This window comes from Amblyomma americanum, chromosome 1, assembly GCF_052857255.1.
Source record: "Amblyomma americanum isolate KBUSLIRL-KWMA chromosome 1, ASM5285725v1, whole genome shotgun sequence".
Taxonomy (NCBI): Eukaryota; Metazoa; Arthropoda; class Arachnida; order Ixodida; family Ixodidae; genus Amblyomma; species Amblyomma americanum.
This window is the reverse complement of record NC_135497.1, coordinates 218,275,949-218,288,580: the sequence shown is the minus strand read 5'-3', so window position 1 is coordinate 218,288,580 and position 12,632 is coordinate 218,275,949. Positions and strand designations below refer to the sequence as shown.

Here is a 12,632-nt window from a genome sequence, read left to right as displayed (position 1 = left end):
TCGCATTCAATAAAACTTCATGTAATGAATATGCCCGAAATCAGAGCATATAACAAAATTTACAAACTACTGGCATGGGTTTCCTGTAAGTGCAATTTGTTTTCTGCTTTTTGCTTTATTCGATCAAGTCGTGCGACCATCAACCGCTACGTGGCTGTTGCAGAGCCCCGCGGCTGAGACGTCATTGTGACGTCATGGTCCAGCGATGGACGCGCGACTGCTAGAAGCTCGCGCTCCGCCCCGCTGGCGTGGGGTGCTGTATATACACGCGAATCGGCTCTCCCGTCCAATACGCGTGCCCGGCCGAGCGAAAAGCGAACGCGGTGCTTGCGTCGTCTGCTCGCTGCAGGCGCCGCATTGCCTCCCCGCAGGGTACGCCACGACCGGCCGCACAGATGTCGTGAGCGAAGCGGCATTTGCTCTTTCCCGGCCGCAGAGTTCGGCAATGGGGCGGCGCGCATACCTGACGCCGGCCCGAGGAGAGGCGCGTTACTACGCGTGTCCCGTTACGAGGATCGACAGCCTCTTCGTGGGCGACCACGCAGGTGGACGCCGCTATCGTATACACGGAACGTTGCATCACCAGCGCGCTCCCATTTTGGCGGCGCGCGTGCAAAAGCCGGGATGGTCGGGATGCTGTGCCGCCCGAATTGGGGCACCGCGTGTTGTCCAAGCGGACCGAATGAGCGCCCATTCAAATGATTCCCCCGTGCGACGCTGCGGGAAGCCTCGGGCTGTCTTTGCTGCGCGACGCGTCGGTTTAGGGAGCGGCGGCAAAAGCTCGCTCTTACCAAAGCGGGCCCGGATGAAGAAAGGCGTCATTTGCGACATGAATGGGGGCCGTCCGCCTGTGTGTACCTGCGCCAGCACAGACCACGGCTCCGCGCTCGCCGGCTTGAACTGTCCGCCTCGGGGCTCCCGGCGAGCGTTTGACAACAGGACGAGGGTTGCATTAGCCTCGCCGCGGCATGTGTGCACTCCAGTGCGTCTGCCAAAACACGCGTTCCTGCTGTCATATAGGACAAGCTGTAAGGCATAAATTTAGATCTCAGTGCCATAAATAGGCGAACCGGAAAAAAAGGATCGACATAAACTTCTTTATTCTTGCTTTTTTATTTTCGTAACGTATGTTTGTGACCAACCAGCACAGTTGTCGTGAAGCTTGTTACCTTACGCCGATTTCGTGACCGCCCTTTCGCAACTTGAAAGCGCTTCTTAGGTAATAGTCTGATTGAGATACGTTGACGAAATTGACAATTTGGTGGTTTTTAGTGCGTCATTTGGTCGTTCTAAGTTTTCTTCTAAGTTTAATCGACTATCAGCGTTTTAGAACGCTACGAGAAGCGGCGATCTCAAAGGAATCCTACATCATTGGGAGACGCATGGTCCTCAGCAAAGGATGTAACTCCCGTTAAAATTGTCTATCGCAAGAAAAGGACAATACATTTATTAGCTAAAGCGATTATGAAACCCCGCCGAGTTCATGCCTTTCCGTTTAATGGTAAGTTCACACTGAAGTCTGAGGGCCGTAGTTTGTCGTCTACCGTTACTTGGCTCTCTTGTCAGCTGGCCGATGAGGAGAGATAGGCTGTAATGTATACTATTCATTCTATGTGCAACGAAATCTCATATTATCTCAATAACATCATGAGGAATAACATGCTATCTCGTTTATCTTCGCTCAGATTTTTCCGCCACTTGTAGCGCAATAATACACACTTAACTTTGGCTCTTGATGGACTTACTTGTTCGTGCCTCCAGCCTAAGATAACCATCTAGCATACCAACTAAATGAAGCACGCTCTACTCAGTGATCTTATGCGATCCATACCAGCCGTCAATAAAGGAGTCTCGTTTCTCGAGTGCTTTTCAAATTATTTTTCCATAGCTTTAATCGCATGCTACGCTCAAGGTCTTCATCCACAGCAGTTTACTCCAAAAAGTTTTTCGATGGTCTTTGAAGGAAACTTCAGCTTGTGTGCAGCTCCGAGATAGCTATTTCAATGCAAGGCGAACACAAAGCTGTCGTTATTCCGCAACCCCTACATGAAACGCAGAGTGAACATTTTTCTTTTCAGGGGAGGAAGACTAAACCTTGTCAGTTTTAATAAAAAAATTCCAAGCAAGGCCGCCCTGATTCTTTGAACAATACCCAAAAATCGAAAAATTTGAAACTTCCAGTTCAGTACTTTGTAATGAAGAGATCTCGAAATTAAGAAAACTTACTTTGTTAAATCGTGTAAATCAGGCAAATTTGACATTGTAATTTCCATTGCACGTAAAAGTACTTAGTTCTAACGTTAGCCTCGCATCCGTCTTGGATTTGAAATAAGAGGGCGACGTATGACTTGTTTAAACCATTTAAGGGATGGGGTATATGGATACTTAATTGTTCTCATTGCGGGGTTACCGCTTTTATAACGAAATGTTAAGCTATATAAATGCCTTTTCTAGTATTTTTATTGAAAGTGCAAGATTTAGTACATCTTTTAATAGGCGGTAGTTGATTGGTTCCTGTCGGCCGACAGCTTTTATCCAAAATGGCAAAAGGTGTATTTCAGTCCAGCCTTTCTGCGTTCTAAAATGTTCAAACAAATCAACTGAAAGTGGACTGGAGCTAATGATCCCCGGAATAGCGCAAACGTCGGCTGGTTGGTGCACGATTCGTTAACCAAGGACGAGCGCACAGGCAAGGCAAATTTCCTTCCGTCTGAACTGTTCATCACATTGCAAATAATATTCCTTTCTGTGGCACGCGTGCCCGGTTTTCGCGTGCTTAAAATATCTTAAAAAGGTGCTGGGTCTTAGTTGGCCTTTTCGATCCCAGCGGCAGCAGTCGCATATCGACGGAGACGAATAGCAGGAACCCCCATGTTTACTTAGATATGTGTGCAGCATCACGCTGAAGCAAAATGCCAACATCGTCTGTGAATGCAGCGCATATTTTCTCCTTTTGTAGCAGCCTATGGGGAGGAACCGACCCGATTCATGCACCCATCGATAGCCTCCCACGAAGGTAATATTCTTCAGACGCTTAAGCACATTTCGCGCTGCACGCGCGAGGAAAAAAGCATAGGCGTGTTCACGTTTTAATTCGGCCTGGTAGCGCATTATAAGAACCGAGGTGATCTAAATCATTTGAATCCTCCACTACGGCAATCCTCACCACTCGCAGTGTTATTTTGGCGCGTAAAGTTTCGTACTTATTTACAATTTAATATGATTTAGGTAGAAACAAAAAGAGCATTCAGGCACTTCGCCATGGTGGTCTCATGGAGCGTGGCGGACTCCCCGCATCTTGAATGCGACGCGCGCAAACTGCCCGGCGCGGGCGCAGAAACCACCACCGTCATATCGAAGTACCGCTACAACGGGCCATGATGCAACGCCAGTAGCTGATTTATCTCACTGAGGCCTCTACTGAAAGCAGCTGCCACGATCGTGGAGTGAACATGCATTATGGCGAGTTCCAGTTTGCGATACGAAGCTGCTCTCCGAATAGGCGAAGGAGCAAGATGTCTTAGGGGCCTAGAAACCATATCGCCACGGTACAATCAGCACTCTGAGCCTGAATTCAAAACCCCCCTTGAAACGCGCTGTTCGGTTTCGCGGAGCAAGAAAACTTGCTCCGGATCGCCGATTCGAATGCGTCATTATGCAGGTGTGTTTTGTTTTTACACCTCGCGGCTTTCTTTACAACTGATAAAAAGATATACACGAGACTTTGTCTTGCCGCAAAATGTGGAACATGAGGTCTCTGAAGGTGCTCAGCACCTTTGCAAATCACATTTGTTCTCTAATGGCAATATTTAAAAATTAGGTTGTCACTTATAGTCAAGTAATTAATTAGTCTTGAAACCAAGATGCCTCAGGTGTGCAAGGTGACTACCAACAAAATGCAACTGATTTCGCTCGCCTACAGCTCATGTTTCACTTTTTACTTATTTGCTTAAGTTAGCTTGGTCGCCCGGTATAGCATATAGGTATAGCATCAAGCAGGGGAACAACAAGAACACGACATCGATAATGATGATTGAGGATGGCTCGTTTTCGTAGAACCTCATCTGTAACGCAAGCGCTACAGCTTCCGTCAAATGTCGATAGGCAAAGTTCGGTCTAAGGGAGTTGAATGCTCTGGGGAATCGTGCATGGTGGAGTAGATTTGTAACAAAGGAGTAGCCGTATGGCTGCGCTTGAGTGGATGCTAATGAACAATTGCTGCCTTATTTCAAAGCTACTACACCCTGGGAATTCTCCTAAACATTTTACTAACACATTTCTCACATCGAGCTGCTGATAAGTTCGCCCTCGCCCTACCATTTACTTGCCGTCATGGTTACTCAATTGGTAGAGCGACTACCCCAGACTGGCGGTGGTCCCCGGTTCGAATCCCGGACCAGAACGAATTTTTCTTCAACTGCGAAGTTTCTATGAAAGCTGTGTAACTTTCTATAGCCGTATGGTTGTGCTTGCGTGGATGGTCATGAGTAATTACTCGCTTACTGTCAAAGTGTCTTCTTTGGATTAAAACAAACCGCTTATATTTTCTTATTGCGCACTATTCTCGAGTAAGGGCTGTAAACATTGGACACCGACAACTCAAGTTCCTTTTTTTATCTTCGAAATGCATCAAACAAAAATTCCTCATTGCCAGATTCAAATTCATCACAATTTTCGTAATCAGTGGCACTTGTATGGTAAGACTATTGAGACAACCCCTCCATGTCATGTGTAGGAGGCACTGCGGGGGCAACTGTCTGAACTCCTTTGGCCCCGCTTTAGTGACCGCGGTATACAGACAGCCTTGAGTCTGACCTCGTAATAAGGATGCTTGCATAGCCGTATCGCATTCCGGCCTAAGGGCTGTCAACCTTTGACATACTACTTTCCGCCGCCCGTCCGGTCAATTCTAGCCAGCGGGGAACTGCCGTGGCACCACGTCATTTCGGTCACAAAGTCTCAACTGTGCTCTGGAACACTCGGCCTCGGTCTCGGTTAGCATTTTAGAGGAGGAGCAGGTTATGCGGCGAACAAAGGCATGGTAACTGTCGCGCAAGGCAGTCCGCCTCACCTCTGTGGTTCGCGGACTGACCACTATGGGCTCCCCGAATTTGCGTGCACTGGCGTCAAGGTGCAATGCGACGTGCCTTACGCGAAATCACGGGAGTGCGGGCTGTATAGCTATCGGCACAAAATCTCATTCTGCGATAAAACCGCTGGTGAAAATTATACACGTAATGTGAAGAACACTATCTTCGCGAGCGCATAGAACAATGAAAGCAGCGAAGCACACTTTCCAACTCTTTTACGCCACTCTAACGCACCTCTCGTCACTTTCCCGCTTTTGTCAAGCGACCTCGCACCGTATGTTTTTAAAGGAAGGTTTCGGAACAGACACCGGTATGCTGCTGCGCGGGCACTACCTGTCTGCAGGAGAACAGCCGCCTGGCTCACAGCACTCATTTTCCTCTGCGTCCGACCGGCTGCTCTTTTCGAGCCTCGTGTGAATAATAAAAACGCGGCACTTACATGCGCGTGAAAGTTTAACATCGCCCCGAGGGCAGAAAACGATCGCTCACAAAGCCAGGCGGCTGAAGCGCAAACATTCGTCGCTCTTCCTGCAGGCGCTGTGCAGACAAGCGCGCTACGTTGTGCCTCTTCCTCCGCCTCACAGCTACACCGCGGCCTGGAAAACCACTCCTGCTCAGTCGGCACACGAGCACTGCATCCACACCGCGGAAAACAAACCGCGGCAAACCCACGGACGCGTGAGTGTTGTGCTTTATTTGTCTTTGCGTATGTATGCATAGATTTCTTCCTTCTTTTTTTTTTGAATACAGCAGTGAGCGCTGTTCCAACGCTGGCTTAAATGATGGTTCGCAGTAGCCCCCGTGCAATCGAGCAGGAGGCCACAATGGTGAAGGAAGCATGGCGCAGCCTCACGTGGTCGCTACGGTTTGGAGAGGTCAGGGTGTGGCTGCTTTACCTAGTCACAGTTTGTGCACTTGTGCTGCTCTCGAACTTCTGGTGGGCGCGATATCGCATTTTTCGACGTCAGATGAACATCCTCAAAGACATGCCGAAGGACTCTGGACGGTACATCGCATCTGGCATCGCCAAGGTGCTCGCCGTTCTCCGCAATCCCATGGATCCGGCTGTTGGTAACTAACCTCCAGGAAACTTCTTAAAAACCAATCCCGCGCTTGACTTTAGTGTCATGTATGTTTGCTTTATGTCTTGTATTTGACCATGTTTATAGCAACTGAAACCGAGTGGGACTTCCATTGCGATGCCTAAACCGTGTTTCGTAATACGTCCTATTTAGCTCTTGAGGAGAATGCGACCTCCAGCGTAGCTGCCGTTAGTATTCGCTGCAGCTAGTGAGTATCCGTCGATCTGACTGGTTCTTATTTAAGCAGTTTCTATTCGTGCTAGCAAATCCAAATAATAAAGTGTATTCTTTTGAGAAAGTTGCCAGCAAATAATCCGCAGCACGTCATGTCAGAGTGTGGAGAAAAAAATACACAGCTTTTTGTTCTTTTCACCTGACGTGCGTTTTCAAAGGAAGCGCAGAACTTCGCCTAAACATAGCTCGAGCACCTCGCCGTCACCGTTTTGCACCATAATCAAAAAGATTCACTGCTGTAGCCCCAGAAGGCTGCTTTTTTTAGTCAAGCCACATTTAAATTTAAGATGCTAAGGTGTAAATTAAATTATTTATCGACAGTTCCCTTCAACGCCGCGTGATTTTTCTTAAATGCGAAACAAACAAGAAACAAAATATAAGCGTTCTGATTATTACCACACTGAAGAAGACTTGTCAAACACCTTGGCCATTCATGCTCGCCAGATGCCTATTGAGTGCGATTAAAGCTTGTGCCAGTAAGAGCCAACCATTGCCGGTTGGGAAAGGCTTTTTAATATTGGAAATTGATATGTTATAATGAGTAATTTTGTAATTTGCACAATGTTTTAACCCCGCCGCGGTGGCTCAGTGGTTAGGGCGCTCGACTACTGATCCGGAGTTCCCGGGTTCGAACCCGACCGCGGCGGCTGCGTTTTTATGGAGGAAAAACGCTAAGGCGCCCGTGTGCTGTGCGATGTCAGTGCACGTTAAAGATCCCCAGGTGGTCGAAATTATTCCGGAGCCCTCCACTACGGCACCTCTTCTTCCTTTCTTCTTTCACTCCCTCCTTTATCCCTTCCCTTACGGCGCGGTTCAGGTGTCCAACGATATATGAGACAGATACTGCGCCATTTCTTTTCCCCAAAAACCAATTATTATTATTATTATTATTATTATTATTATTTTAAACGTTATTTATGGACGACGAGGGCTCAAGATTAATCTTTAGTAAAAAATTGAGATGCTTTAGCTGAATTTCCAACCAGATCCGAATACTTCTTGGCCTTAAGAGGTGAATAAACTCATTGCGGCATATCCATGGCGATGCAGTGCGCTGTGCAGAACCACAGACTGCCTTCAAGGAAGACAAGATGTATTAAGCACCTTGAAACCTAAAAACCATACTGCATTTGTTTTTTGTCGCTTTGTCCTCTAAATATGAGAGGTCAAAAATTTGTGGTTTGGTGAACGCAATGCGAAATTATTTAGGCGAGTATTTCAGTTCATTGATTCTTGGCTTCTGCACAATGTGGCCTTGAACACAGAAAGTGAAAAAAGTTTATGAACACCGTCAATATGCTTAGCGCCTCCTTGCTTGTAATTACAGTCAAGCCTCCTGATAACGGCCGCAGTTATAACGAACTCTCGCTTATTACGAAAGAGAGTAGTGCTACCGTCAAAACACGCATTAGGGCAGTGGGATTTCGTCTCAGATACAAGAAACAACCATGGCGGCGTGACTGAGTTAGAGCGAACAAGGAGGGGCTGTAAAATTGGCCTCGAATTCGAAAAACTCGTGCTTTCGGTGAGCCCCGAGATCCGGGTGCCCGTGGCGCACACCCCCGAAAAGAGCACGGGGACTCAAAAATGCGAGACATTGCCGACCAAACGCCACAGATTTACCAATTCCCGCTGTTGAAAACACGTGCCTTGAAAGGCGACACCTGCACTGGTGAAAGACACGGAAAGCTTTTGCGTTAACACGCTACTGTTCACGAGGATGAAAGGCAGTGACCGGCCGCGGCCCTTTGTCATCCGCAAGCTTCGCACACTGTGATGGTTTGGGAGCTACGTTTTCATAAGCTACAGGCCGAGCACAAAGCCATGGATAACGCGTGACTCTTTCTTTTTTTTTTTTACGACGAGCCTGCAACTCGGCACAAGTTCCAATGGCGCGATGGCGCACGATTTCTCGCAGAGCATCTTGTAGAGTTCGACCATGACACAGCGGAAGAAATGCGAGCTCCAACTCATGCCTGACGACTTTGCAACGCGCCGCGCGTTGCCTTTCTACAATGCAGTGACAACGTTCTTCCCGCCATCAAATGACAGCTGCAAAATGCAGCCTTCAGGCATGGGCGCATTCACGCGCTTAAGATGTCCCATATCATCGGCGCATCAAGCAGTGATACCAAGAGAGTCGGCTCTCAATTTTAATAAGAAAATTGGTTTTTGAGGAAAGGAAATGACGCACTCACTTCCTCACATCTCGATGGACACCTCAGCCGCGCATTGAAAGAATAGGCAAAGAATCTGGGAAGGCATACAATTGAAGGTGCATATGTCATCGGTTCGAATCCCGGTCGTAAGCTATCCTCCAATGCGACTAGCACATGTAAGTTATATGCAACGGAAAATGTTATGACACCACCCATAACGCTGTATACGACGGTTGCGTCATAATTTTGATACGAATGTAGGGAAAACTAGCGCCACATTGAGGTCAGTCAGTGGGGAGAACATATAGGCGTAAGAACGAAATGTATACGGTTATGCGCGATTGCGGTGCCAGGCATGCTGTCGTCCTGCTTTTCTTGCCATCGCTGGGATCTTCTGTACTGTCTGGAGTGAGTACTTACACTAACAAACGCGCCCCGCCCGCTTTTCTCGTAATGGGGCTAGTATAGGGCTTTCGCCTAAAGTTACAGAACCAGAAAGCACTTGTTAGGCGCACCGTACAACTTTGTGACGTCCATCTTTGTTTTTCTCTGAAGCGATCCTTTCTTAGAGCACGAAATGGTGTGACAATTCTGTACAGCATGAATTTCAAATGCATAGGCGGCATCGCTGAATTCGTGAAAGCAGCTCTGGACGCTTAGAAACAAAGCTGAAAAGTAGCGTACATATTATTCAAGGCCGTGCCGCAAGGGGATAAACCTAATTTCTTTCACGTTTTCAGCGTACATGTTATGTTGTTTTGCGCAAGAATACAGACATTTTTTTAGAGCATAGATCCTTTTTTGTCCATTGTAATCAGTTTTTACGTCTACTGTGCGCGTGATGTTATCAGATTTGTTGAAATTTCTTGTTTTCTCTCTTCTTGCCACTCCTCCTCAACGTATGTTCTGTGAGCTTGTGCGAGCTAACTAAATGACATCCGAGTCAGCCGCAAGTTCACGTATCAAAAATAATTTATAGAGTTTAGGCAACACTGTTCCTTCTACAACTTCCCGTACTAAAACAAAGAAGATCAGTGCTTGAAAAGCAGATCAGCAGGTTTAGTACGCGAAAAACGAAGCGTGTGTTCACATTCGTGTAAGCGAAGTCAGTTCTTGCAGTAAAATACAACTGGAGCACGTCGTCTTTTGCACGGCACTCTTTTCCGTAAGGTTTTGGTAGCTTTGCTCAATACCACACCCCGGCCTGTATTTTAGTGGCGTTCCAGCACTGTCCTTTGATTGACCCTTAATAATAGACTTTAAAACGCAAAAACAAAAAAAATAAAGGCTAGGGAGTGAAAGTACAGCGTATATACTGCAAATCGTTCGCATTACGCGACAAACCAGCAGACGGACAGGGCGTAGTCCGCAGCATCAAGCCGCTCGCTTAAGGCAGAGAGCTGCAGCCGGCCAGCATGGCTGCTTTCATTTTTGTTTTTGTTTCCATTATGGTCAGCCCCCCCTTTTTTTTTCTGGCAGCCAAACTCGCTTGTTGTCGCTAAAGGGAAAGAGAGAAATTGAAACTTGTAAAACATATAAGAAATTTCTGCAAGTACTTCGAACTCGCGATGCCCAAGCTATTTTGGTTTCACATTGGTATAATGCCAAAGTAAACTTAAAATGGTAGCTGAACTTCAGTGGAAGGTGACATGCCAAAAATATTGCGGCTCATGGGGCCGAGTAGGCATCCCGTTAGTTTTGTCGGGAGTAATGTGAAATGTGATGTCGGAGAAACATTTGTTTGCACCCCCACTTTCTAGTCGCGCTCCGTTCGCTCCAGGCTGATGTCGCTGGCAATTGGTTCCGGACCGCATTCAGGCCTCAGCTTAGCGCCCCATTTCAATTCACCGCGACAAACCTAGGCACTACAATTTTTGTCTCTCTTGTCTTTTCTGATGTGCACCACGACTCAGAAAAACGACGGTAAACAAGCGTCAGGGCTTCGCCGCACAGAATTTTCACTATAATAATATAAATGTCGGTAACCACCACAATTTACATTTTAAATAATTGGCTTCGGATGGAAGGAGCGCTGTATTTCTTAATTAAATATTATTTTTTCTTTGTTTATTGCCTAAGAGATTAATTTCTTTAGTATGCGAGCATTTCCCGGCGGCACACTAGATGAATAAATGTACCGGCTACTGTATACCAAAAAATGTGGGCAACGTAAACGAGAGGAAGTAACCAGACAGATGAAGAGCTGTCAAATGAAGCAATATCTTTTTAATTGTCGCCGCTGTTTACGCGTTCCCCGTGCCTACAAGTGTTTAATAGCAGACGGAATCGATGAACTTATATTTTTGGAGTAACAAAGTATCGGGGCAATACTGCGAAGTACTGGCCACTGTGAATTGGAAGAGTTTATCTTATAGTGGTAGTTTCCAAAAATTCTCTTTTTTTTTCTGCCAGTCATGAGGTTAACATAATTTCAATCTTTCTACTTATTCCAATTGAACTCCGCAGTCAAGAAATCCTGGAAGAAATTAATTTCGGAGACTGTGAAATACATTCAAACTTCACTACGACAAAACGGTTTATAATAAAATAATGAATATAACGAATGAATGCCGATTTCCTTGATAGCTTTCGTAGAAACCTAAGTATCTGATGTCTCATTTTGACGAAGTAAAGTTTTCTTACAACGGTATATAACGAACCTCCGATTAACGCCAGTGGGCATTTCACGCATTGTATGTCAATTTGTAGCGGTGCCGAACGTTTGCGTTTCGATTCGATGTGGTAGTTGAAGTTCACCCGTTCTCCAAACTCCTCACTGCACAAGGAACACTCCGAGCACGCTCTATTCAAATGTTTAGGGGAATCCCCCGAGGAGGAGTAAATTTGTAATAAGAGAGTAATTACTCAATGGCATTCACCCGAGCGCAGCCATGCGGCTACAAAGCACGCTCTGCTTCTCTTGTTTCATGTGCAGTTTAGGTTACGTTTTCGCAGCATGGTCGCATAGTAAAAACCTTTTGGCAATGCGCTTGGTGTACTTGACGGTATCAGGGTCCCGCCCATTTTACAGGGCCACGAGGCGAGAAACAAAAGTGCAAAGCTATTTTCGTTGACCACGGGCGATAAAAAGGTAAGAGTGTGCGAATAAGACAGCGCAACAGACATAGAAACAAAAATGGCACCTGCGCCCGTGATGTTTTCGTTTCTAATCTGTCTTATCCTGTCTTATTCGCGCAGTCGTGCACTTTTATAGAAATGAGCCAACTAGTCCCCAAGAACGGTCCGGTCTACTACATTGCAAATCTGGTATCATCAAAGCCCTCGGTCTGGCGTATGCGTTCTCCACATGACAGGTCTAAGATGTGGAGAAGTATTGCAGTCTAGGTGTCCCAGGGCTGTGCGGCGAAACCAAACAAACCAGGCACTCGCGACAAAATCGTCGCTCAGTGCCCTCTGTTACAGCGGCCCGTGTCAACTTCAGCTCCTAGGAAGGGGAGCTGAATCCATGAATAACTATGTGCCTCTCTTCTACGATACTATTCCTACAAGAACCAAGAACGCCGTTTTATATACTTTGAAACCCATGCGGGCTGCGGAATTCACGGGCGCGCATTGTCCATGCTGACATATTTCGTCCGTGTACGTACTATCGGCCTCAAAAGTTTGCAGGATGTGTGTTCTCGGATATATATATATATATATATATATATATATATATATATATATTAGCAGAGAAGGCATATGAGATCAGGGGCGCGTTTGACAAGCATATTAAGGAAGCCAACAGTCACCGAAACCAAGTTGCATAGGGGAATGTTTCAAATTTTGTTTTTTTTTTAAGTTGTAGTGCCAAACAATTAGTTTAAAGAAAATTACTTATAAAGCAGCAGAAAAAAACATGTTTGTCAAACGAGCCCCTGATTTCAAATGCCTTCTCTGCTAATAGCTTAACGGGGGTCTCGGTTCTGGCAGTCTTGATGCAATAGGTAGCATAAGAGGGCTCTCGCGCAGTTTCCGCCCTCGCCGTTAGATGACGTTCCACGTCACACTCGCGGTATTACAGGACGTGCTACGTCCGCCGCTATGGTCGAGGGTGGCGCTGGTGA

The 12,632-nt window shown here is 46.5% G+C and overlaps 1 protein-coding gene across 1 annotated transcript in view; it reads left to right on the top strand.

Annotated features, from left to right (window-relative positions):
- Positions 1-5,914: 5,914 nt before the first annotated feature.
- The window catches only part of LOC144114632 (cytochrome P450 4C1-like), a 57,668-nt gene continuing 50,950 nt past the window's right edge, over positions 5,915-12,632 (top strand). Inside the window, exon 1 of the mRNA XM_077648491.1 lies at positions 5,915-6,161. Within this exon, the coding sequence (XP_077504617.1) occupies positions 5,915-6,161 (247 nt within the window). The remainder of the gene's footprint in view (positions 6,162-12,632) is intronic.